Raw genomic sequence first — 26,810 nt, forward strand, 5'->3', positions numbered from 1 at the left:
ACACATCATCAACACCAAAACACAATTTTGTCATGAATCCATCTGTGTCCTTTGTTTAATATGCACATAGACCAAGGTGAGCGACACAGGCTCTTTAGAGCCGCTAGTTTTACTTTGGATTCAATGAATCATTTAGAAATTGGGTTAAAACTTTGTATACTGATATTTAAAAAAAAAATGTATTATTAATTATTAATAATGGGTGGATTTAAAAAATGTTTGAGAATTCAAAAGGGTGCTTTTTTAAAATACTAAGGCTTTTCTACCTCACGGATAGATTACCTTAGCTGTATTTGCCACTTTTTTTATGAATTTTTGTCCTGAATGCTCTTCAGCTTCGTACTTTATTTTGCCTTTTTTTTTTATCATTTTTTGGATTCAAACGTCATTGATGAATCTTTTGTAGACGAAACGAAACGCGCGTCTTGCGTAAATACAAATGTTAACCTGGTAACCATGATGAGTTTATTTACAACCACTGGGTCGATGCCACTGCTGGTGGAGTTTTAATTCCCCGAGGTATTACCAGCCAAGTAGTCAGCACTACTGCGCTGACATAAATTATCATTGATTTGGTCAATTGAAACCCTTAATGATTATTGTCCTTTATAGTCAATTTTTTACAATTTTCATAAATTTTTTAAAACTTTTGTAAATTTTACAAAATATTTTCCGCTGTCACTTCCTGACCGATTACATTTAAGATACAGATAATTGTAAGCAGCAAGATTGTTCAATAAAGTAAGAGCTACAAACACATCACCAACACCGAAACACAATTTTGTCATGAATCCATCTGTGTCCTTTGTTTAATATGCACATAGACCAAGGTGAGCGACCCAGGCCATTTAGAGCCGCTAGTTTCACTTTGAATTCAATGAATCATTTTAGAAATTGGGTTAAAACTTTGTATACTGATATTTTGGTCCTCGATACTCTTCAACTTCGTATTCTATTTGGCCTTTTAAACTTTTTTTGGATTTGAGCGTCACTGATGAGTCTTTTGTAGACGAAACGCGCGTCTTGCGTAAAAACAAAATTTTATCTTGGTTTCTATGACGAGTGTATGCATCTGCTCTACTTTTTGTCATATCTCTGAAGATATTGGCACTGAGACTCAGATAAAATTTGATAGGAAACCCCATTGTATGAAATAAATCAATTAGCTGTTGACACAATTTTATTTTTTTAATTTTTAAATGACATCGAGCGAGCATTAAATGAATTTGAAATCTTTGGATCTTATTCGGGATTAATTATAAATAAAAATAAATCAGAAGGGGTAGAGTGGGGCGCTCATATTCGCCGTGGACACAATTTCGCCGTTTTATGATTTTGAGGAATAAAAACTTCAAAGGATGGTTGAAATTGAAGAAATATGCCGTTAAATTATATTTTTATAAAAATATGATTATTTTTGAAAATGAGACTAAATTTCGGCACCTACGGCAAAGGACCGAAAAATGGACAACGATTTTCAGCCAATTTCCTGAATGAAAAAAACGATTTCAAAGAAGCATTCCTTAGTAATTCTTTGACTGATTGCCCTAAATTTCAGTGTTTTACACCTTTCAAATGTCTGCTATTCGTCTATAATGATATTTATTTGATAAATATTGTTTAAAGCTGCAGTTATTTGGTTTTAAATAGATATGTCAAAACGGCGAATATGTGTCACCCGTTGACAAAAAAATAGGAAATTTCATACACCCTTTAATCCAACTTTTCAGATGATTTTACTCAAAACAAACACGTTTTCAAGCTAAGAATATTTTGCATTTGAAGTTATCTTCATATAGAAATATCTGTATACTTCAAAAAAATAAAGACCTAAACATAAACTGAAGAAAACATGGAAAGATATGGCGAAAATGATCACCCCACTCTACGGATAGGAAAACACAAAAATACTAAAGACAAAATTGCAAATATTAGCTGGACATTTTAACCTGTTAAAGCTTAGGGGAATTGTTTTGGACATGATAATGAAGAATGTGAGAGATTAAATTTTGAAAATAAAATAAATGAAATGGATCATATGTATTTCCAAAAAAATAGAAAATAGAAATAGAAAGAAAATGAGATAAATTTATCTGGAATGACAAACCAGATAAAGTTAAAAGAAATACAAAATGTACAATGATTGGTAGTTATGAAAACGGGGGTTTGAATATGATTGACATTGAAAGTCACTTTGAATCACTAAAAGCATCATGGATTCAAAGTAAACCTCCCTAAAGGGTAACTGGAAAAAGAAATATAGTTACTTGGTCTTCTTCACACCGGCGGAAAAAACGCTTGTTAAAGTGGGGCGTACGTTTTATCACGTGAGGGATGTACAGGTTTACAGCCACGTCCGGTCAGAATAAGGACGTTAAATCCGTTTAGAACCCCCCCCCCCTCTTTGTCAGTAGGTGGCCTATTGCAAGGCAATTTTTTTCCCCTATAAAATAGACCCTCATTTTCCTGTGGTAGTCAAAATTTCTCCGACCATCATCCCTGATAGCCTCGTTTACACTGAAGACCTTCCTAGTGTATTTATTGTGAACTTGTTCTCGTCCTGAATATGCATTATATACTTGCCACTGGACTTTAAGCAATCAATAATCGATCAGATCTATAGAAATTGCTATTGTTCCGGCGCTAGCAATATGGTGAAATTGTTGCTGGCGCTGGAGAATAGAAAATATGTTATTTTATTGGCATTAGTCTACGGTAAGCGGAAGCAAAGTTGAAACTATTGGTTTTTTAGCTCACCTGGCCCGAAGGGCCAAGTGAGCTTTTCCCATCACTTTGCGTCCGGCGTCCGTCGTCCTGCGTCCGTCGTCGTCCGTCGTCGTCCTGCGTCCGTCGTCGTTAACTTTTACAAAAATCTTCTCCTCTGAAACTACTAAGCCAAATTTAATCAAACTTGGCCACAATCATCATTGGGGTATCTAGTTTGAAAAATGTGTCCGGTGACCCCGCCAACCAACCAAGATGGCCGCCATGGCTAAAAATAGAACATAGGGGTAAAATGCAGTTTTTGGCTTATAACTCAAAAACCAAAGCATTTAGAGCAAATCTGACAGGGGTGAAATTGTTTATCAGGTCAAGATCTATCTGCCCAGAAATTTTCAGATGAATCGGACAACCCGTTGATGGGTTGCTGCCCCTGAATTGGTAATTTTATGGAAATTTTGCTGTTTTTGGTTATTATCTTGAATATTATTATAGATAGAGATAAACTGTAAACAGCAATAATGTTCAGCAAAGTAAGATTTACAAATAAGTCAACATGACCAAAATGGTCAGTTGACCCCTTAAGGAGTTATTGCCCTTTATAGTCAATTTTTAACCATTTTTCGTAAATCTTAGTAATCTTTTACTAAAATCTTCTCCTCTGAAACTACTGGGCTAAATTAATCCAAACTTGGACACAATCATCTTTGGCGTATGTAGTTTAAAAAATGTGTCCGGTGACCCGGCCATCCAACCAAGATGGCTGCCACGGCTAAATATAGGACATAGGGGTAAAATGCAGTTTTTGGCTTATAACTCAAAAATCAAAGCATTTAGAGCAAATCTGACACGGGGTAAAATTGTTTATCAGGTCAAGATCTATCTGCCCAGAAATTTTCAGATGAATCGGACAACCCGTTGATGGGTTGCTGCCCCTGAATTGGTAATTTTATGGAAATTTTGCTGTTTTTGGTTATTATCTTGAATATTATTATAGATAGAGATAAACTGTAAACAGCAATAATGTTCAGCAAAGTAAGATTTACAAATAAGTCAACATGACCGAAATGGTCAGTTGACCCCTTAAGGAGTTATTGCCCTTTATAGTCAATTTTTAACCATTTTTCGTAAATCTTAGTAATCTTTTACAAAAATCTTCTCCTCTGAAACTACTGGGCTAAATTAATCCAAACTTGGCCACAATCATCTTTGGGGTATCTAGTTTAAAAAATGTGTCCGGTGACCCGGCCAACCATCCAAGATGGCCGCCACGGCTAAAAATAGAACATAGGGGTAAAATGCAGTTTTTGGCTTATAACTCAAAAACCAAAGCATTTAGAGCAAATCTGACAGGAGTAGAATTGTTAAACAGGTGAAGATATATCTGCTCTAAAATTTTCAGATGAATCGGATAACCCGTTGTTGGGTTGCTGCCCCTGAATTAGTAATTTTAAGGAAATTTTGCTGTTTTTGGTTATTATCTTGAATATTATTATAGATAGAGATAAACAGTAAACAGCAATAATGTTCAGCAAAGTAAGATTTACAAATAAGTCAACATGACCGAAATGGTCAGTTGACCCCTTTAAGAGTTATTGCCCTTTATAGTCAATTTTTAACCATTTTTCGTAAATCTTAGTAATATTTTACAAAAATCTTCTCCTCTGAAACTACTGGGCCAAATTAATCCAAACTTGGCCACAATCATCTTTTGGGTTAGTATTTTGAAAAATGTGTCCGGTGACCCGGCCATCAAACCAAGGTGGCCGCCATGGCTAAAAATAGAACATGGGGTAAAATGCAGTTTTTGGCTTATAACTCAAAACTCAAAGCATTTAGAACAAATCTGACGTCACATGGGGTAAAATTGTTTATCAGTTCAAGATCTATCTGCCCTCAAATGTTCAGATGAATCGGACAACCTGTTGTTGGGTTGCTGGCCCTGAATTAGTAATTTTAAGGAAATTTTTCTTTTTTTGGTTATTATCATGAATATTATTATAGACAGAGATAAACTGTAAACAGCAATAATGTTCACCAAAGTAAGATTTACAAATAAGTCAACATGACTGAAATGGTCAGTTGACCCCTTTAGGAGTTATTGCCCTCTATAGTCAATTTTTAACCATTTTTCGTAAATCTTAGTAATCTTTTACAAAAATCTTCTCCTCTGAAACTACTGGGCCAAATTAATCCAAACTTGGCCACAATCATCTTTTGGGTTAGTAGTTTGAAAAATGTATCCGGTGACCCGGCCATCCAACCAAGATGGCCGCTATGGCTAAAAATAGAACATGGGGTAAAATGCAGTTTTTGGCTTATAACTCAAAACCCAAAGCATTTAGAGCAAATCTGACATGGGGTAAAATTGTTTATCAGGTCAACATTTATCTGCTCTGAAATTTTTAGATGAATTTTGCTGACCCTGAATTGTTAGTTTTAAGGAAATTTTGCTGTTTTTTGGTCATTATCTTGAATATTATTATTGATAGAGATAAACTGTAAACAACAATAATGTTCAGCAAAGTAAGATTTACAAATTAGTCAACATGACCGAAATGGTCAATTGACCCCCTTAGGAGTTATTGTTCTTTATAGTCAATTTTTAACAATTTTCATAAAATTTGTAAATTTTTACTAACATTTTCCTATGAAACTAATGGGCCAAGTTCATTATAGATAGAGATAATTTTAAGCAGCAAGAATGTTCAGTAAAGTAAGATGTACAAACACATCACCATCACCAAAACACAATTTTGTCATGAATCCATCTGCTTCCTTTAATATTCACATAGACCAAGGTGAGCGACACAGGCTCTTTAGAGCCTCTAGTTTATATATATATGCAAATCAAATAACTAACCAACTTATTTACTATCATTTCAAAATGGATGCTCAATATTTCTATTTAGTTTTTTTCTTGTTATAAATTCTTAATAGTTATTTACACTTTGACTGATATGTGTCCCAAATGTCGTTAGCTGTTTTCTTATTTAACGACACTAGTATTTCAGTAATTGTTTGATTCTTTTATGTTGACACTTTCATAGTATCTAGTTTTCAAAGAACTTGCAAAATAACAAATTCACTATATTGCTCAATGGTTCCAGTAAAATTGCAATTTCTATAGATATATATATTGCCGTCTTGAATTAATATTTTTTTTATTCAGACTGAGAGCCGGCAAAATAGCCACTGCCTTTTATTATTAGTTAGTTTCTCCTGCTTTGCATATTCTTTTCTTTTCGGTTTTAAGATACTAGAAAAAGGTATTTTCCCAAATAAACCAATGAAAATACTTCACGTGTTTCAACCGGAAGCGGGGAATTCCAGTTTTTCCTCTCTAGAGTTTTCTTAGACGTTGACGTTACTGACACCATGGCGTTCATTTCCAGTGAAATGATTTCTTGTATTTTACTGTCATTTCTCATTTCATTGATAGAAGGTAAAACATATAAAATGTCCAATTTCTACTTAGAAATACGAAATTGAATCTGACACTCCAATTTAGAGTCGTAATCTTACTATACAAAATCCTTGATCTGCTGTACACTTCAGTATACACTCATTAGCAAATGCAAGTTAAACAAGTTACAACTGTGGAAACAGTTGTTTCACAGTTGTTTTCACTTGGTATATATTGCACATGACATTTCAAAATAAGATTCCCCTGTGCTTCTAAAGGGGTCCAATATTTGTGTTTACTTTTGTAATAGTATATCCAGGAATAACTATACAGGCACAGAATGTTGTACTTGCGTGATTGGTCTTAGACCCTTTGTATTTCAACGATGTAGATGTAGAGTATACACCTTATCGCTATTTGTCCGCCATTACTGAAAATCACACGGGTTCCCATAAAATTTTGATGTCATAAAACAAAATATCTGACGCCACAATGGAAAAGTGATTGTTGTATCATTATGCATCAAAAGTTCAAGCCGCCGGGTCAGCCGGGATTAGCGTTAAGGTGTATTAGGACAGGTATATTAATATAACTTATAAGAAGATGTGGTATGATTGCCATCATAGCAGTTAATAACAACAATAATGGCAATTGTCAAATTCTTACTAAAGTTAGATTAAGTAATCACAAATTAAGAGTTGAAACTGGTCGTCATGAAAGCAGGGTAAACATGTCAGGTAAATTAGAGAATATTCCACGATGTGAAAGACTTTGTCAATATTGTAATTTGAGTGTGACTGAGGATGAAATCCATTTTTTGTTGGAATGTCCTCTATATGTAACTTCAAGAACCATTTTACTTGATGATTTATTTATGGAATATCCAAAACTAAGAATACTTAATTCGCAAAACCTATTTATATGGATTATGACAAATGATAATGATAATTTTATTAAAAATGTATGCAAATATTTGACTTCAAACTTAGAAGTGAGAAATAATACTGTCAAGTAGAAATTAATACAGGTTTTAATGATAATATTTGGGGAAGAGTTGTATTTCTTTTGCAGAACTGACAATGTTGTATATATATACTGTTCTTTTGTTTTTATATGATATTATAATGGTTAATTTCATATTGTTTCTAAACATGTATATATTTTGTCTATTATGATTTATTTGTTTGTAATTGATATGCCTATAACGGCCCTTTGATTAGGAAATAAACAATAACCACAGGTCACAGTTAATTCGTCAACAGTGTCTGTGGGCAAAACCATTACCACCAGTCAGAAGTACTACTTGTTACACAGTGTTCATGCTTGACTGTTTTAAGAGGGCAGGGCATCAGCCCTTTTAAGAGTGGCGCCCTTTGCTTTTTTTGAAGATTAATTGTATTCTATTTTCTTCATTTAATGATCTGCCATTATGCAATTAACCTTCCTTGTCAACTCGTAGCTGCGGAACCGTACATGTAGCACTTAGGTCCTTGTGTTATTTTTTTACTATTTGCATACCATTTATTTTTGTGTCCATCTTATGAGTTGAGCCTTTTTCAACTCATTTGTATAATTTGTTCTTATGTTATACTGTTCCAAAAATGTTCATCACTATCCCAGGGTAGGGAGAGGGATTGAGCCTTCAAACTAGTTTAACCCTGCCACATTCTGTATGAGGAGGGGCAGGACCTTTTCATGATGTTTTTAAGCTCAGGATTTCAGGATTGATTCTTTTGGGATCCGGAAATTCTTTTTTTCGAAATTTCGGGATGTCAGGATTTAAGTTTCTTTAAATTACAAAAATTAGACCGTTAGTTTTCTCGTTTGAATTGTTTTACGTTTGTAATTTTGTGGCCCTTCAAAGCCAACAATACGAAATGGGCTTTGCTCATTGTTGAAAGCTGTACAGTAGTGTATAGTATCATTTGGTCTCTTGATTTTAAACATATTTTATTCTTGTTAAGAGTTGTTTCATTGGCAATCATACCAAATCTTCTAATTTTTTGCCGTATTCATGAGTATTATGTTTTAAGGTCTGTGCTTCTGTTTGTCTGTCTGTTCATCTGTCCGTCTATCCCAATTCAGATTAAAGTTTTTGGTCAAGGTAGTTTTTAATGAAGTTGAAGTCCAATCAACTTGATACTTTGTACACATGTCCCCTATGATATGATATTTCTTATTATAATGCCAAATTAAGAGTTTTTACCCCAATTTCACAGTCTACGGAAATTAGAAAATGATAGTGCTATTGGGGCATCCTTGTACTATGGACACATTCTTGTTATATCATGTTGAGGAGCAAAGGTTTTAATATAAACTTTCTATTTTTACAGGCAGATTTGACTACCATTATGTGACGTGTGGGTCAACATTAAAACTATTCAATCCATACCACAATATACGGCTACACTCACATGATGTCAAGTATGGGTCAGGCAGTGGTCAACAGGTAAGTACATCTGTAGGTTTAGTGGTCAAGAATTTAAATTTGCTGTAATTTCAGAAATGGTTGTGTGTAAACATATTTATAATAATGATACATGTATTACCATTTGATATTGATTCAAATGAACTATTGTATTTGTAGAGAAAACTGCATTGAAATTTTGCTATCTAAATTTACAATGCCAAGTTTTTTACTTTTTAAAATCTTAAGTATTAAAAAAATCCTTTAATTGGCTTCATAGACTATTTAATAGCATGCAGTCAGCTTTAAAAACTTTACTTCAGAAAAGGGCTCAGCTAGGGGCACACTCCTTCAATCAGGATGTTGTAGAAAGATCTAAATCTACTTCCATATACATGTATGGATAAGATGAATTGAAGGCCCATGATTGAAGGGATAAATGGAGATAGAAGGGAGGGATAGGGGAAAATTTAGATTCAAACCATTTATTGCTTTTACTTCTTTTGCAGTCTGTAACAGGCGTAGAATCTTCAGATGATCACAATAGTTACTGGCAAGTTATAGGCAAGACAGGCAAACAATGTGAAAGAGGGTAGGTACATGAAGGAAGTAGACAATTTTTTAAAAGCGGCAAGCATGACAAGCCATAAATAAATTTTAAGAAATATTTTGAGAGACTGATTTTTCAGGCTTGCATGTCAAAAACATTTTTTCTTAAAGACTTGGCTTGTATTTGAATGTAAATAAAAAACTACAATGTATTTTAAAAGTCAAAATATATTTTAACAACAGGTAAAGTTTACTGATGGGTTCAATACATGATTTTCCAACATGTGTTTTTCCCCTGAAATATTTGAAGTCACATAGAAAATATCTTCATGTCACAAAGTTCAATAACAATTTCCTATGATTGCAACCCAAGTTCAACCAGGACAGTTCATTCATAAAATCAAAATTGGAACTTGTCTATTAGGTTAAAACAAGCAAGGCAAAAAAATGTACTATGCATTAATATGATTGACAACCTAATGTTGAAAACTGGAACTGACCAGTCCATTCCTTAATTGTCTTTAACCATTTTCTGAGAAAAATCTTCATGATTGTTTCAAGTCTAGCACATCTGTTATAAGCTGTGGAACCCTAGCCCATGAGACCTATGGTACATAGGTACTCAAAAAATGTATAAAAAAGACTTTGATCCATATCAGCGGCGGTTCAGCAGCTAATCTAATGAGATTATCAATCATTTCATTATCCAGTTTCTGAAATTCTTAGGATTTATAATGAACAACTAGACTTTAAATTTAAAAATTGAATATTTTTTCAGACAGCCAATCAAATGTGGCCAGACAATTAGATTGTTACATCTGAATACCAACAGGAATTTACATAGTCACCATTTCCAGTCACCATTGTCCAGAAATTTAGAAGTAACAGCGTTTGGAGAAAATGGAGTAGGAGATGAAGGTGAGTTTATAATATATACATAAACATTATATGTAAATTATCCCTGAGCTTTTCTAGTGTTTCGAAAGAGTACAAATAAATTTTTCTGGCAATTATTTTTATTCTGGGCACTTTAAGGCATAGTTATTGAGTAAACTTTAACTAACTTTTGTATGGTTATAACTGTGGTTGCATTGATTTAATTATTTTTGTAGACACTCAATTAAGTCATTTTAACAAATGTCATGTACAACTGTTCTTTATCTCAATTATTTTTGGGGTTTCCTTTTCAAAAAACATGGACGTTGCAAGGAATGTACTATTTTGTGAGCTTTACTAACAGTTCCTTTAGTCAGTAACATGATGTTACATACTTTATTTATGTATTTACAGGTGATCACTGGGTTATTATATGTTCTGGTAATTACTGGGACAGAAACCAAAAAGTCAGGATTAAAAATGTAGTTACAGAAAAGTAAGTACAGTGCATTTAAATATACCATTGAAAGTTCATTACCATAATTTGTGGTTGAACTGTAGCATTGTATAGACAGGGTTTTCTCCACGAGTCTTGGATTAATGACCATCTGTCTGAATTCGCCATTTTCAAAACTGGTTACTCCAAAGATGCATCAAGATTGAAATATTTTGAAAACTGAACACACAAATCATCATTTTATAGCAAAAGTTTAGAAATGACTTATTTACATTTTGGGGTGTAAACAATGAAGTCATCTTAGTCCTTTAGATTCTGAATTGGTAAATTGATTAACAGTTTATTTATGACAGTATATTTAAACAACATGGAAGGAAAAAACTCTCAATTTTTCAAGAAGAATTCAATTTTAATATTGTTTTTACATCTCTTCTGAAAAAAAAATCAACATGTACTCTGAAACTACAAGACGATCGACCTAAAAATTTGCAGTCAGCAGGGCATACATGTATTGAAAGTTCATAAAACAACGTGGTGCAGATATCTCTCAAGAATTTTCCTACAGAAAAGAAATCGTAATGCTGTAAATATCGCTTGCTAGGCCCGTAAATCTCAGTGAAATCCTACAAAAAAAATGTCTGCTCCTAGATTGAAATACTAATCTGTGTTACAAACAGGTGCTGAAAAAGGTACATTATCAGAAAATAATCCTTAAATGTGTTTTAAAGTTACATGTCCTTTTAAGTGCTATATCACATGACTAAAAAGACTTACTTTAGTTAACAGAAATAAGATGTGGTATGAGTGCCCATAAGACAACTCTCCATCCATGTCACAATGAGTAAACAGTAAACAATTATAGGTGCAACAGTTTTTTTCTATGACATTGTGTATGCATTGGTTATTAAAATTTCCTCTTAATTTTTCATCTCACATTTCAGTTTAATTTTTTAATATTTTACAGCTATTTACATGTAACTGGTGACACGTTTGGTCGACCAATCCATGGACAGAAAGAGATTTGTGCTTACCCCTCGCCAAGTGAACTGAATTATTGGCAGGCTGCCGAGGGAATCTTTATCAAGCCTACAGAATCTCCAGTCCCAACAGTCAGAACACCAGCGCATGATGAATTCTGATTTCACCGTCACTAGACACTTTTATTAGATGGACTTTAACAACAATTTATTATTTTTGGTTACTGCAAATTCAGAAATTATTGTGATGTTTTTATGGATGCTAAAAAATGCATAATGATAAAAACTAACATTCATAACGTCAGGAGTTATTTTCATTCACAAATTTTTTGCAATTACATTTATTAGTTCTCACACTATTGCTACTTATCTGTGATTAGCAATTATAAATACACACATTAATTTCTGAGATTTCAGTATTTTTAAAATTTTTGTAGATACATCAAATCCAAAAGTCTCAGATTTTTCTTGACGTTCCAATCTACACTTAATATTTACATTTCTAATGTTTCATCGCTTCTTTGGTTTGAAAGTTCTTCTCAAATTTTCTGAATGTTTGGTCTCGTTTAAAATGTAAAATATCTGACTTGACCAATATTTACTATGACTTTTGTCTACTGACCTGCAGGGAAGCAGTGGTCAATTAAATGTTGGTCAGTCAGGCACTTTTGTATTCACTACACTTTCTCACAAGATCAAATAGAATGGAAATGAATGACTATGTAGGAAATTTAGTGAGATCTCTGACATTTTACTTCATGTTGTAGTTGTACATTTGTACTAGGAAAATGTGTTTAAGGGGATGTAACTCTTTGTTAAAAGTGTGAATGTTAGGTTTGATTGTATCATTGGAGTTGATTGATGATTGAAATTATCATATTTTCACACATCTTCTTCAATATTCGGTAATTTAAAAAGAATTACTCTGTTTTTTTAGGTTTTTTTTAACTTTTCATATTCATTTTCACAATTTTAATGATTGAATCCAAATTTTCTTTGTAACAACAGCTTTCCATACATGTCACAATGTGTATTATTATCAAATCTGACGCTTTATTTTTACTGTAAAAAAACTTGTATTTTCTGAAGAAGAAACAAATAATTAAGTCCTTTCTAACAAACTTTGTTTTAATTCAGAAAGAAGATTCAAATTTGACATGTTGGAGTTATTGTTGTACTAATTAAGGAAAGTTGTGAAAATATAATGCTCCTGAAAATAAGTTGGTTTACAATTTTTCATACATCAAAGTGTTGTCTTGCTTGTATTACCAGAGAGGGATATTATATTTCTATGGGATATATTTGTATTTGAATGTTTTTTTACCAGTTGAAGTTGTTACTTTTAATGTTCTAGATTTGTAAGCTTAACATGTGGTATTGCAAAATTAAATGTGGGATTTCTTAGTATCTGTTGATTAAAACATGATTGGATCTATAAATGATATTGACATATGATGTTGTATTGTTTGTTAGAGTTTGAATTGAAGAAAAGCATTCGTAAAACAAAAAAAAATGTATTAATTTAACTGTTTTAAATTTGGTAATATATTATAGAATTCAATACTCTGTCTTGTTTTTGTTAAGAGAATTCTTCGGAACAAGTTCAAATGAGGGAATAAATGATTAGCTTATTGTGTGTCAGATTGTATGTGTCGTGCTTATAAATTATTCTAACATTTGAAATAAACTATTTTATATATTAACTTGTTTTTGATATCATGCTATACATGAACATTCCAAAATAATAATTTTGGTTTGAATAGTGAATATTAGCAATGTGATTATTGACATACATCTGATACAAAACTAACAAGGTTAATGGCATATATTAAAAGTCAAGATTTTGTAGAAGCTGCATTCAGGGTTTCTGTACATTTCATTGTTTTCACTGGAGATTTCATTTCACTGCCTCAATGGTCTTGTGCTCACTTGGTCTTAAGTTTTCTATGCTGTGTCTTTTGTACTATTATTTGTCTGTCTTTTTATTTTTTAGCCATGGAATTGTCAGTTTATTTTTGATCTGTGCGTTTGACTGTCCCTCTGGTATCTTTCGTCCCTCTTTAAGAGTATAGGAGGTCGCAGGTATAATCATCAGATAGGCCAAAACAAAGACTTTAAAATCAGTAATTGCTGCTGCTCCAATAAAAGATTTTTGTACATACTACATGCCCCCATATAGTCACTGGGCAAACGAACTCATTAACTAACAAGTTCATGGAATTCTCTTATGTAGAGGAGTTGAAACGACAAATAAAACTGTTGTAGTAGTATATTAAGGCCAAATTGCTATGTTTAAAGGGGCGAAACTTGGTGTGTGTGGTTTCAGAGAAGTTGCAATGACAAGAAGAGGACCAATGGATGGGTCAAAAACATAACCTATGCAACTTTTTTGTGTAGATTAAAGAGCAAATAAAGGCAACAGTAGTATATATATCCCAGTTCAAAATTCATAAATCGATAGAGAAAAAAAAAAATCTGGGTTACAAACTAAAACTGAGGGAAACGTATCAAATATAAGAGAACAACGACGTAACACACAGAGAAACGAACTATAATGTAACAATGGCCATTTTCCTGACTTGGTACATACAAGGCAGTACAAAGACAGGTGGGCTCAAACACAGAATAATATATGCTAGATAGGGTGACATATCTTCCAGAAGATGTTACCTTGTGTAAAAGAATGTCAAAAATTTGACCAAGCATGCTGATATAGTACAAAGTAGGATTCATAATAATATTCCTATCACATTAAATAAAACATCAGATTGTGCATGGTTTTGAACAAATTTTTTTGAATATTCTTATCTGATTTGCTGATACATTTTTATATCCGATATTTGATTACATGATACAATTATCATTAAATATAAAGGGAACGGTTTGGTGTTTTGAAATAATATTACTTTAGCCGACATCCAATTAGGTGGAGTCTACTGTAACAGGGGCGGATCCAGCCATTTTAAAAAGGGGGGGTTCCTAACCCAGGACAAAAGGGGGGGTTCCAACTATATGTCCCCATTCAAATGCATTGATCGTCCAAAAAAAAGGGGGGGGTTCCAACCCCCGAAACCCCCCCTCTGGATCCGCGCCTGTGTAATAGGAAACTATTCCATCAGATAATTCAGAAAAGGGAGACAACTCTGAAACTTCTGCTTAATTAGTTTTTACAAGAAGGGAAGGGAAAAGCATAATCCTTCTGCCCTACAAGTATATAAGCAAATGTGTGTGAAATTTATTTCCTTTTCAATATTCAAACACATCACAAATTGTAATACATTGTACTTGCAATAAAATGACTAAGAATTTGGCATACATACTAAGAATAAGAAAACAGCTTGTAAGAATTGGGCATACATACTAAGAATAAGAAAACAGCTTGTAAGAATTGGGCATACATACTAAGAATAAGAAAACAGCTTGTAAGAATTGGGCATACATACTAAGAATAAGAAAACAGCTTGTAAGAATTGGGCATACATACTAAGAATAAGAAAACAGCTTGTAAGAATTGGGCATACATACTAAGAATAAGAAAACAGCTTGTAAGAATTGGGCATACATACTAAGAATAAGAAAACAGCTTGTAAGATATTTTAATTCATAATCAACAGACATATCATTATACAACAACACAAACAATTAACAATATAACAGGTACAAAATAAATTGTACAATAATAGGCCAAGATTCTACAATGTACATAAATGCTAATAAAACTTAGCTGAAAAGCAGCCTTAAACAATACAAAATGCAGAAATTCTTATTGAATATGCTACTGAAATACTTCGATCTGACCTGGCATGGCGAGGTAGATTATAGGGTGCGTTGTATAATGAGGACAGGTAATATTAGTAAGAAACAGTGAAAGATAATACTTGTATTTCAAAAAATTAATTACATTGGTAGCTATCTAATTAAAAAAATAAAATTTCAGACTAGAATATTCATAATGTTAGTGTAAAAAGTAATTTACAGTATTGAACTTTATTTTATAAACATGATTAAGTAAAAAAAATCTTATCTCAAGGTACAAGATAAAACATATTCTAGTATTAAAGATGAATAATTATATAAAGTATAAACAATAAATTAAGAAATATTATTTGTATATGATGTTTTATGTGTAGATGTTCTATATACAGATATATTGAGGTATTTTTTTTTATTACAAATTGATGTCATGATTGTATTAAATGGTTACCATTCTTGTGTTAATGGATTTTATAAAGAAATTAAGACAAGCCATGCCAGATCAGATAAAAATATAATCAGTGAATTCACTGCTATAACTCATTACATATACTTGTTTTGCTATAACTCATTATAATATATTACTTAAATATCAGTTTCTTTTTTATACTTTATTCAAGACTTAATTTTTAAAAACTTTTATAGAGATATAAAGTTTTTTTGTGAAATTCAGATTGTCATATATGTATAACAAAATATTGTGTTACACTAAAAGAATTTGTAAAATGTAATTTTTATTTTAGCTAAAATTGCCTGTTTGGAAGTTTTTACAGTACAATTGCATGCTTGGAATGATGAACATTTTAACACTTTTTCCTAGAACTACAAAAGACAAAATTGCAACTATAATACAGTGGAACACAAAGTATCTTAGCACTACTGTACTGGGCCTCTTCTCCTCCCAATCCCCCCCCCCCAAAAAAAAAAAAAAAAAAAACATGAATGCATGAACATTTAACCCTTTCCTCCATGGATTATTTTTTTTACATGATTGATTCGCATAGAATTTTTTCAATAATTTTTTTTTATTAGGTTTAAAGTATAAATGCATTGTGAAAACGAATGTTTCATCAATGGAATTCCAGTCAGATATTCTCATGAGTATGCTTAATATATTAGATACAAATTTTATTAAGTCTGATACAGATTTTTCGTTGGCAAGACATTTTAACTGAGGCACTCACAGGCGTCAAAAGGCGTCATTATGGAGTAAAAGGCTGGCGTCATGGAGGAAAGGGATAACAGTTATATATATACAATATTTCAATAATGAAATTAAATGGAGGTTGCTGCCTTTTGTTCATAAATAAATGCACCCAAACATTATGAATATAAATGTGTAAATATGAAAATGTTAAGAAAAGTGAGAAAGAACAAACAAATAACAAATAGACAATACAATGTTAATCTCATGTATTATGGCAGAGGCCTCTTACAACATCATACAATAAATAAACAATTTCAGGCTTTGTGATGTGACAATACATTATTTTCTTATACTGTAAACTGTATTTAGTGGATACTTTATTTCGCATTTTACCCTTTCTAGTCCACTTCGCGGCTATTTAATTTCGCTATTTTCTACTTTACTTGATTTAGTTTGATAAGGAAAGATCCAAGTTTTACATATTCGCCATATTTTTCCAATTGCGAAAGTCACGAAAATAAATCGCTCGCAAAAATAAGTTGGTTTACTGTACATGTACTACAAAATAACAATTTATCAAATCAAAACTGATTGTGCAGATCAGGCACATACATGTTACAAAATATTGAAAATTTTAAACTGTTGTAAGTTATGCTTGTAGAAATAAAATAGCACTATTTATAATAATGAACTATAAGAAGATGTGGTATGATTACCAATGAGACAACAGTTATAATCAAACAGAGTCAAAAATGACCTGGATTTTAGCAATGTAGTATAAATATTATATAAAACATCTTGTACATCAATGATCCAAATAGTTTTTATTCCCCTGTAACTAGTCAAACTTGCTTGTCCATTGAATTTCATACATTGTTCTGTATCATTTTAAATTTCTAGTCACAAACATGACAAAATACAATATACAACTGTAGTATAAAATTCTTTTTTTCTTCTGACATGAATTCAAAATTTGTCAAATTACTACCAAAAAAAGTAAATAAATGCTCTTTACACTTCAGAGAAGGGCAACACAGGGATGCTAATTTTGCAATTTCCCACTTTTTCTTCTTTTTCCCTGATTCAACTTTTTCAACCCTACCCTGGTATATCCCAAATCCCACTTTTTTACCACCTATACATGTAATTCACATACTAGTTTATTTTTACCCCCTTTATCCCACATTCCAAAAGGTGGTACCACCTCCATCACACTGCAAGCATATGAATTCCTACACAAGTTTCTATATCTCCCAGTGGCGGATCCAGGGGGTTGGAACCCCCCCTTTTTTTTGGCCGATCAATGCATTTGAATGGGAGCATATAGATGGAACCCCCCCTTTACTCTGGGTTGGGAACCCCCCTTTTTAAAATGGCTGGATCTGCCACTGTCTCTGATAACATGTATAAATATCTTATCATTTGGGAAAATGTGTTGTGTTATCATATCATCTTTGATAAGAGGCCATCCTTCATATTCTGACCAGATTGTTTTGTACATGTGTATAAGTATTATTGTATCATCTACGATAAGCGGCCATCATTCATCCTTTGACCAGATCAATTTGTAACATTTGTAGTGTTATTGTATCATCTATGATAAGCGGCCATCCTGCTCACTTTGACGAGATCGTTCTGTAACATGTGTAATGATTTCTTGATTGACGGAAGGTCTGATAATACATCTGATGGGTTATCTTCAGTATCGGTACTTTCCAATGCTGCAAGTAGAAACAACATGTTATATCCTACAACTATATATACAATCAAATATTTTTTTCTCTTTTTTTCTTTCTTTGAATATGCATGAATTTATAAATGACCAATAGCTAGAATTTCAAATAATTAAGTATGTTTTTTCTGGCTTTGAAAATTAACAATAGCGAAATATTGATTAATTATTCGTCATCAACAGTCAGTTTGGTTCAATTTTGTCCAGATAAGCTGAATCACATTGCTGATTCATTATTGAATTGCAACACCTTAATTTGACCTTAGTAGGCATTTATGTATATTATTAATCAGATTTGCAAATTTAAGTCAATAGGCCATTTCATGGTTATGCAGCCATATTGAATAGTAGGTAGATTTTATTGGATAGAGGTGGGAATAGTATAAAGAAATAAGGGAAATCTTATGCATGTTTCCAAGCAACTTTCTGTTTCAATGTATTTACCCATATTTTTCCAAGCATTTTCACATCTACTATAAAAAACTACCTCCGTTTCAAAATGGCTGCATTCACTGTGAAAAGGCCTATTAGCTTGAAATAAATTTGGCAGTAAATACTACTTTAATAGTGAAAGTAATGCAACCTAAAATATCAATCAAATTGATCTTCACTTTAAAATTTAACCATGCTGTTCTCCGACACCTGAGTATTTAAAGATCCTGCTTAACAAACACATTTTTCTGGTCCCAAAATACAACTGCAGAAAAAACCTGAGGTTTCCGACAGCCTGCATAATCGGACATTTTTTTCTGGTCCCCTAGTGTGTCAGAAAACACAGGTTGCACTGTACCAGTTTGCGTTTTCCCGTATTTTCTTACCTGAAACTTGTTCCTCTATTAAGTCCAGCCTTTCATCTAATACAGACTGCATCTTTATAATGTGATGTAATAAATTCTTCTCACAGTTCACATACGGATCCACTTTCTCAACATTTACATTTTCTTCAACCTGTAAATAAATTAAAAGTATATATTTCAGATTTTCAGACATAAGTTACTAAGGTAACAATATCTACAAAAAGGTTTCATCTTTAAATATTCTAAATTGTAAAAATCTGATAACCTTCACATATATTTGCTTACATCCATATCATGTAGACTCAGTTTTATATTTGTCTCATTGTTGAAGGCTGTACAGTGAAATATGTTTGCTTACATACATGTCAGGTAGGCTCTGGTGGATATTCGTCTCATTGATGAAGTCTGTCATTTTTATTGATTTCTAACTTTGCTGATGTCTTCATACAAGGGAGGACCTATCATACCTCATCTGTTTTACTATTATAATCATGTTTTATTATAAATTATAGCGAAAAGGCATAAAAGGACATTTTGGTGTTAAGATATTTTGCTTTGTGACATTGGAATTTACATTGTGTAATAGATCTGATTTATTCGCTAACTGTTTGTTCACTTGTGTTAAAATGTCTTTTGATTGAGTTAAGTCATTTCAATTGATATTTTGTAGTCTGTCTTTCTATGTTGCCATGTTGGACTATTGTTTCAGATAAGGGTGTAGGTTGGTAAACGTTTCAACCTGCTGTATTTGTTTGTACCTGTCCTAAGTCAGTAGTTGTCGTCCATTGATGTGGTTAGTAAGTGTTTTCTCGTTCCTGATTTTTATGTAGAATCGACTGTTTGTTTTCCCGTTTGAATGGTTTTACACTGGTAAATTTTTGGGCCCTTTATAGCTTACTGTTTGGTGTGAGCCAAGGCTTTTTGTTGAAGACAGTACTTTGACCTATAATGCTTTGATGGAGAGTTGTCTCATTGGAACTCATACCATATCTTCTTATATCTTTAAATATCAGTCCTTACTCAACTTTTAAAACTATGTTATCCTTTTACACTACACTACTGACCTCTTCAATTTTCATTTTTTCTTCAATTATCTCCCCTTGAATGCTCTCTTCAGCCATGGAGGCTTCATGATCCTGCATGTTTTGATGAGCAATGGCCTCTGGTGCAGACAATGTAGATTCACTATCAGCATTCACTGAACTTTCACCTGAACTGTCCTTTCCAGCCTCCTCCTCACTCTGAGCTCCGTGGTCCATAGAATCATGAATCAAATTTTCATCGTCATGCTTGTTGCCATGCTTATCACCTCTGACCTCAGCACTTTTATCCCTTGGACAGCCAGAATTTATAGAGTTTTCTGATGTTTTGCCTCGTTCAGAGTTCATCATTGCAGCACTTTCTAAATGATCCAGATTTTCACATTTTTCATCATCCATTTCCATGGTAACACTTTCATGTTCGTCTGCTATTATGTCTTCAGGCTCTTCATCCCAGTTTTTCTTCCATAATTTATATTCTGGATGATTTTTGTCTCTACAAAATTTACAATTTTTTTAATCTTAATCAAAAAATAAATAAAGATACAAAATTAAATTATTCAAACTTTTATTTTATTATGAAGAAATAAATCCACAACTTGACGGGAATAAATCATCTAGAGGTCGACAAGCTAGAAATCACCCAGTATTATCCATTTAACACCATGTTTCACACTTCTGGTGTTAAGCATCTCTACTCTATACTATCCAACCAGTATTTCTATTTCACACCATATTTCACAATTCTGGTGTTAAGCATCTCTACTCTATACTATCCAGTCAGTATTTCTATTTCACACCATGTTTCACACTTCCGGTGTTAAGCATCTCTACTCTATACTCCCAAGTCAGTATTTCTATTTCACACCATGTTTCACACTTCTGGTGTTAAGCATCTCTACTCTATACTCAAGTCAGTATTTCTATTTCACACCATGTTTCACACTTCTGGTGTTAAGCATCTCTACTCTATACTATCCAGTCAGTATTTCTATTTCACACCATGTTTCACACTTCTGGTGTTAAGCATCTCTACTCTATACTATCCAGTCAGTATTTCTATTTCACACCATGTTTCACACTTCCGGTGTTAAGCATCTCTACTCTATACTCTCAAGTCAGTATTTCTATTTCACACCATGTTTCACACTTCTGGTGTTAAGCATCTCTACTCTATATTATCCAGTCAGTATTTCTATTTCACACCATGTTTCACACTTCTGGTGTTAAGCATCTCTACTCTATACTCAAGTCAGTATTTCTATTTCACACCATGTTTCACACTTCTGGTGTTAAGCATCTCTACTCTATACTATCCAGTCAGTATTTCTATTTTACACCATGTTTCACACTTCTGGTGTTAAGCATCTCTACTCTATACTATCCAGCCAGTATTTCTATTTCACACCATGTTTCACACTTCCGGTGTTAATCATCTCTACTCTATACTCTCAAGTCAGTATTTCTATTTCACACCATGTTTCACACTTCTGGTGTTAAGCATCTCTACTCTATACTATCCAGTCAGTATTTCTATTTCACACCATGTTTCACACTTCTGGTGTTAAGCATCTCTACTCTATACTATCCAGCCAGAATTTCTATTTCACACCATGTATTACACTTTTGGTGTTAAGCATTTCTACTCTATACTATGCAGCCAGTATTTCTATTTCACACCACGTTTCACACTTCTGGTGTTAAGCATCTCTACTCTATACTCTCAAGTCAGTATATCTATTTAACACCATGTTTCACACTTCTGGTGTTAAGCATCTCTACTCTATACTCTCAAGCCAGTATTTCTATTTCACACCACTCACACCATGCATGTATTACACTACTAATGTTAAGCATGTTAAGTGTGTCTATACTTACTCTAGAGCCAGTATTTTCTGTTTCACACCATGCATGACACTACTGATATTGAGTGTGTCTGCTACAAGACTGTGAGTTGCCTGATTAGTCCTGCTCTTATTTTCATCTTTCATCTTATGTGGTAAAAAGTTAAACTGAGCCAACTCTCCTGTCTTTAACCAATCCTGATCATGGATGTACCTACAACTATCTCTGACAGCTGAAAAATAGAAATAAACTCATTTTATTACATACTTGGAATTTTTATGTTCTTTTTTGTATCAATTTTCATGGACTGAGGAAGACTTGCTTTTTGAGGATATTTGATTTTGAGGTTTTGTCAAAGTCTGTATCCCTCTAGAAGCTGAAAAAAATTTGTAAGGGTTCCGCGGAACCCAGTGTCTCGCCTACTTTTGCTGTTAATCACTCACTCAACAAAAATGATGAAAGAAATCAATAAAAATGTTCCTCTCAATACTATCTTTTGATTGTCAGAAGCTTCTGTCCAAGTTTGGTAAAAATCCAGGATAATTTAAGGATCTCAAAAATGTTTTAAAAACTTTAACTGCAGACTTTATGTAATGTTAACTGGAGGAAAAACTAAGTCCATTTATTAGTAAAATAAGGGAAAAATGGGAATTTTTTTTACAAAATTTACCTTTGGATACTATCTTATGATTAGAAACATGCTTCTGTCCAAGTTCGGTAAAAATCCAGGATAATTTAAGAAAGTTATCAAAATTTTAACCAGATGCTCCGCAGGGCGCAGCTTTATACGACCGCAGAGGTTGAACCCTGAACGGTTGGGGCAAGTATGGACACAACATTCAAGCTGGATTCAGCTCTAAATTTGGATTGTGATTAAATAGTTGACACAGCATAGGTTTTGGACACAGAATGAATGTGGTCTAATGAACTTAAAATATTTTTTTTGCCTTCGAGCAATCACTATGCTGTTGAATATTAATCCTCTCAAAAAAATGTTTGAAGAAATTTTCTTTTTATTTATGAAATCTGAAATGAGAAAAATTTAACCCCCCCCCCCCCCCCCCCCCCCACACCATTTTTTTTCAAAACTGATCTCAATTCAAATTTCTAAAGGAGTTTGCAACAATAACTACTCATTTAAATACATCATAAAATATTAAAATGTAACACAAAGTGCTCGTTATCACTGAATTGTAAAGATTGTTTAAATTTATCAGTTGGTAGTAAACGTGAATATACATTGAATATTGTATAAAGCAATGATTTAAGTTGATTCAACTACTATTCTGGACAAAGAAAGATAACTCCAATCAATTGAAAATTTCTTGCTATTGCACAATACTGTGCAATTAGATATTTCTTGCTATTGCACAATACTGTGCAATTGAAAATATTTGCTATTGCACAATACTGTGCAATTGAAGATTTCTTGCTATTGCGCAATACTGTGCAATTGAAAATTTCTTGCTATTGCACAATACTGTGCAATTGAAGATTTATTGCTATTGCTGAATACTGTGCAATTGAAAATTTTTTGCTATTGCACAATACTTAATATAGTAATTTTGGATCCTGATTTGAACCAACTTGAAAACTGGGCCCATAATCAAAAATCAAAGTACATTTTTAAATTCAGCATAATAAAAAAGCCAAAGAATTCAATTTTTGTTAAAATCAAACTTAGTTTAATTTTGGACCCTTTGGTATTTAATGTAGACCAATTTGAAAACAGGACTAAAAATTAAGAATCTACATACACAGTTATATTTGGCATATCAAAGAACCCCAATTATTCAAATTTTGATGAAATCAAACAAAGTTTAATTTTGGACCCCGATTTGGACCAACTTGAAAACTGGGCCAATAATAAAAAATCTAAGTACATTTTTAGATTCAGCATATCAAAGAACCCCAAGGATTCAATTTTTGTTAAAATCAAACTAAGTTTAATTTTAGACCCTTTGGACCTTAATGTAGACCAATTGGAAAACGGGACCAAAAATTAAGAATCTACATACACAGTTAGATCCAGCATATCAAAGAATCCCAATTATTCAATTTTTGATGAAATCAAACAAAGTTCAATTTTGGACCCTTTGGGCCCTTATTCCCTTATTGGTGCGAAAACCAAGAATAATGCTTACTTGGGCCCCTTTTTGGCCCCTAATTCCTAAACTGTTCAGACATCAACTCCCAAAATCAATCCCAACCTTCCTTTTGTGGTCATTAACCTTGTGTTTAAATTTCATTGATTTCTATTTACTTATACTAAAGTTATTGTGCGAAAACCAAGAATAATGCTTATTTGGGCCCTTTTTTGGCCCCTAATTCCTAAACTGTTTGAACTAAAACTCCCAAAATCAATCCCAACCTGCCTTTTGTGGTCATAAACCTTGTGTCAAAATTTAATAGATTTCTATTTACTTAAACTTAAGTTATAGTGCGAAAACCAAGAAAATGCTTATTTGGGCCCTTTTTGGCCCCTAATTCCTAAAATTTTGGGACCAAAACTCCCAAAATCAATCCCAACCTTCCTTTTATGGTTATAAACCTTGTGTTAAAATTTCATAGATTTCTATTCACTTTTACTAAAGTTAGAGTGTGAAAACTAAAAGTATTCGGACAACGACGACGACGACGCCAACGTGATAGCAATATACGACGAAAAATTAAAATTTTTGCGGTCGTATAAAAACTTTAACCACAAAGTGAATGTTATGTTTCCTGGCAGAAAAACTAAGTCCATTTATAAGTAAAATACAGAAAAATTGGAATTTTATTTTTACAAAATTTACTTCTGGATACTATCTTATGAACATAAACAAGCTTCAAACATACACCTTATTGCTATTCGTCCGCCATTACTGGATATTACACAGGTTCCAGTAAAATTTTGACTTCACAGAACAAAATATCTGACGCCACAATGGAAAAGTGATTGTGTATACGTATGACGTCAAAAGTTTAAGCGGCTGAGTCAGCAGGGATTAGCGATAAGGTGTATGTTTGACATGTGCTACCCTACTAGTTGTTCTTTTATACTTATGAAAGTTTGAATGGCTTTTCAAATGGCTGACAGTGTAAGCAGATGCCGAATTACTTCCCTTGTTATACTTATACATATAGGAATCTGATGTTCAGTAGTTGTCATTTGGTGAAGTGGTTCATAAGTGTTTCTCGTTTTTCAAATAAAGTAAACTCTGGGTTTTTTCCCGCATGAATTGTTTAACACTAGTAATTTTTGGGGTCCTTTATAGCTTGCTGTTAGGTTAGAGCCAGTGATTCGTGTTGAAGAATGTACTTTGACTAAAAAAGGGTTAACTTTTACAAATAGAGACTTGGATGGAGAGTTGTCTCATTGGCACTCATACCACATCATTTATATCTATGAAAACAAAATCTAAACGAGGCACCGGTCTACAGACTTACCAGGAGGGTCTTTACACACAAAACAAATGTATTTTCTAGGTAATGTCTCCTCTGTTAAATCAAAGCACAGAGCATGCTGCCAGCAAAGACATACTTCACACTAAAATATAAACAATATGTTGCCATGGTAACATAAACGAATTTGTTAATAAGTGAAAACATATCAAAGCCTTCTAACATATGATTGCAGTCATACTATTGTATATGCAATGCCTAAATATTAGAACTAGACCCATTGGTGGCCATTGGCTATTTTTTTATTTATTCTTTGGTTGGGTTGTTGTCTCTTTCACACATTTTTATTTTCATTCTCAATTTTATGACATAGTATGTACTGGCCTTTGTTAGTCTTGTATTATTTTAACTTTTAGTTTCTTGTGTACAATTTGGAGTTTAGTATGGTGGTCATTATCACTGAACTAGTATATATTTGTTTAGGGGACAGCTGAAGGACGCCTCCAGGTGCGAGAATTTCGCATTGCATTGAAGACCTGTTGGTGATCTTCTGCTGTTGTCTGCTCTATGGTCGGGTGTTGTCTCTTTGACACATTTCCCATTTCCATTCTCAATTTTACTTTTTGTTAATTAGACGACAGAATGTTAATGCCTTGTTCGAATCAAATTCATTAATCGCTTTCACACACTTTTCTTTTTTAAATCAAATTGATTCTCATTTTTATTCTCAATTTTATGACATAGAATTTAGACACTCTTTGTTTGTTGTTAACAGTGTTGCTATTCGTTTTTTTTGTTGTTGTTGTATTGTTTGCTTGCCATTTCATTCAAACACGTATCAACATCATTGGTTAAGGAGTGAACCTTTCACCAATACCTGCCCTAACAGAAGCTACACGATGGCTCCCTGGTTAACCAGGACTGGTAGTCAGCTGTCTGAAGCGTGAATCCCAAGCGTAAGGGTTAAGACAAAACTTTATTTATATTATAAGTTTACCTGAATCATCAAGCCATTCTCTTCATTGACCATACAAATACAATTAACCACCTCATCCTTGCTTAATTCATCCTCTGTTTCAATGGACTCTTCCATCACCATGGTATCAACTTCCTGTTTAAGTTCTGCTTCAACAATGGCTTCCTCCCTATGTTCTGCCTTATGCATGTCTAAAATTATAACAAAATTGTATGATAAATGTTATTTGGGGTTTTTTTTGCAGTATTCTTTCAAAACCCTTATAAATCAAGGCTGCAATAATGAACCTGTGTTCAACACTTGTAAATGAATACAAATATGGCATATGTGGGATTTTCTCGCTGTGTTGGAGACCCATTGGTGACCTATGACTTTTTTCTGCTCTTTGGTCAGGTTGTTCTCTTTGTCACATTCCCTGTTTCAATTGTCAATTTTAAATTCTGATAATCGAATAAATTCAAAATAAAGAGAGATAATTAATTTTATATTTGTTCTGTTTAAAAATACTTAGCAAAACTAATGTTTTAGATTAATAACATAACTATCTCAATTTTGTTTTAAAATGCTTAAATAAGCAAAACTGATGTTTAGATATAAAAGAACTTTACTATCTAAAGTGGATCAATATCATTATCTACAGGATGAAGATGAGTGGTAGAATCTGTATGCCATTAATAGGGAATATAAGGAAGGAAAGCTATAACACTAGTACTGGAATAACAGGAAGGAAAGCTATAACACTA

At 32.9% G+C, this 26,810-nt stretch overlaps 2 protein-coding genes across 3 annotated transcripts in view; one reads left to right on the forward strand and one right to left on the reverse strand.

Moving 5' to 3' along the window:
* The first annotated feature begins 6,024 nt into the window (after positions 1-6,024).
* LOC139499486 (stromal cell-derived factor 2-like) lies at positions 6,025-13,096 on the forward strand. Its single transcript, XM_071288171.1, has 6 exons — positions 6,025-6,166; positions 8,461-8,576; positions 9,044-9,126; positions 9,862-10,001; positions 10,374-10,455; positions 11,381-13,096. The coding sequence occupies exons 1-6, from the start codon at positions 6,100-6,102 to the stop codon at positions 11,553-11,555; spliced, it is 663 nt and encodes a 220-aa protein (XP_071144272.1). The 5' UTR covers positions 6,025-6,099; the 3' UTR covers positions 11,556-13,096.
* Positions 13,097-17,381: 4,285 nt separating this feature from the next.
* The window catches only part of LOC139499487 (PHD finger protein 20-like protein 1), a 30,765-nt gene continuing 21,336 nt past the window's right edge, over positions 17,382-26,810 (reverse strand). For both annotated transcript variants that reach the window (XM_071288173.1, XM_071288172.1), the window contains 6 exons: positions 26,089-26,258; positions 25,137-25,236; positions 21,741-21,939; positions 19,887-20,358; positions 18,844-18,973; positions 17,382-18,014 (listed from right to left, as the gene is read on the reverse strand). In XM_071288173.1, coding sequence (XP_071144274.1) covers positions 17,884-18,014; positions 18,844-18,973; positions 19,887-20,358; positions 21,741-21,939; positions 25,137-25,236; positions 26,089-26,258 — 1,202 coding nt within the window. In that variant the 3' untranslated portion in view covers positions 17,382-17,883. The remainder of the gene's footprint in view (positions 18,015-18,843; positions 18,974-19,886; positions 20,359-21,740; positions 21,940-25,136; positions 25,237-26,088; positions 26,259-26,810) is intronic.

This window comes from Mytilus edulis, chromosome 12, assembly GCF_963676685.1.
Source record: "Mytilus edulis chromosome 12, xbMytEdul2.2, whole genome shotgun sequence".
NCBI classification, from domain to species: domain Eukaryota; kingdom Metazoa; phylum Mollusca; class Bivalvia; order Mytilida; family Mytilidae; genus Mytilus; species Mytilus edulis.

What these genes read in the sequence shown, in the direction of transcription:
- LOC139499486 (XM_071288171.1), top strand. Translation starts at nt 6,100, where the DNA reads ATGGCGTTCATTTCCAGTGAAATGATTTCTTGTATTTTACTGTCATTT. An exon ending in AAATGGAGTAGGAGATGAAG is followed by an intron (nt 10,002 to 10,373) that starts GTGAGTTTATAA and finishes ATGTATTTACAG; the next exon opens with GTGATCACTGGGTTATTATA. An exon ending in AAAAATGTAGTTACAGAAAA is followed by an intron (nt 10,456 to 11,380) that starts GTAAGTACAGTG and finishes AATATTTTACAG; the next exon opens with CTATTTACATGTAACTGGTG.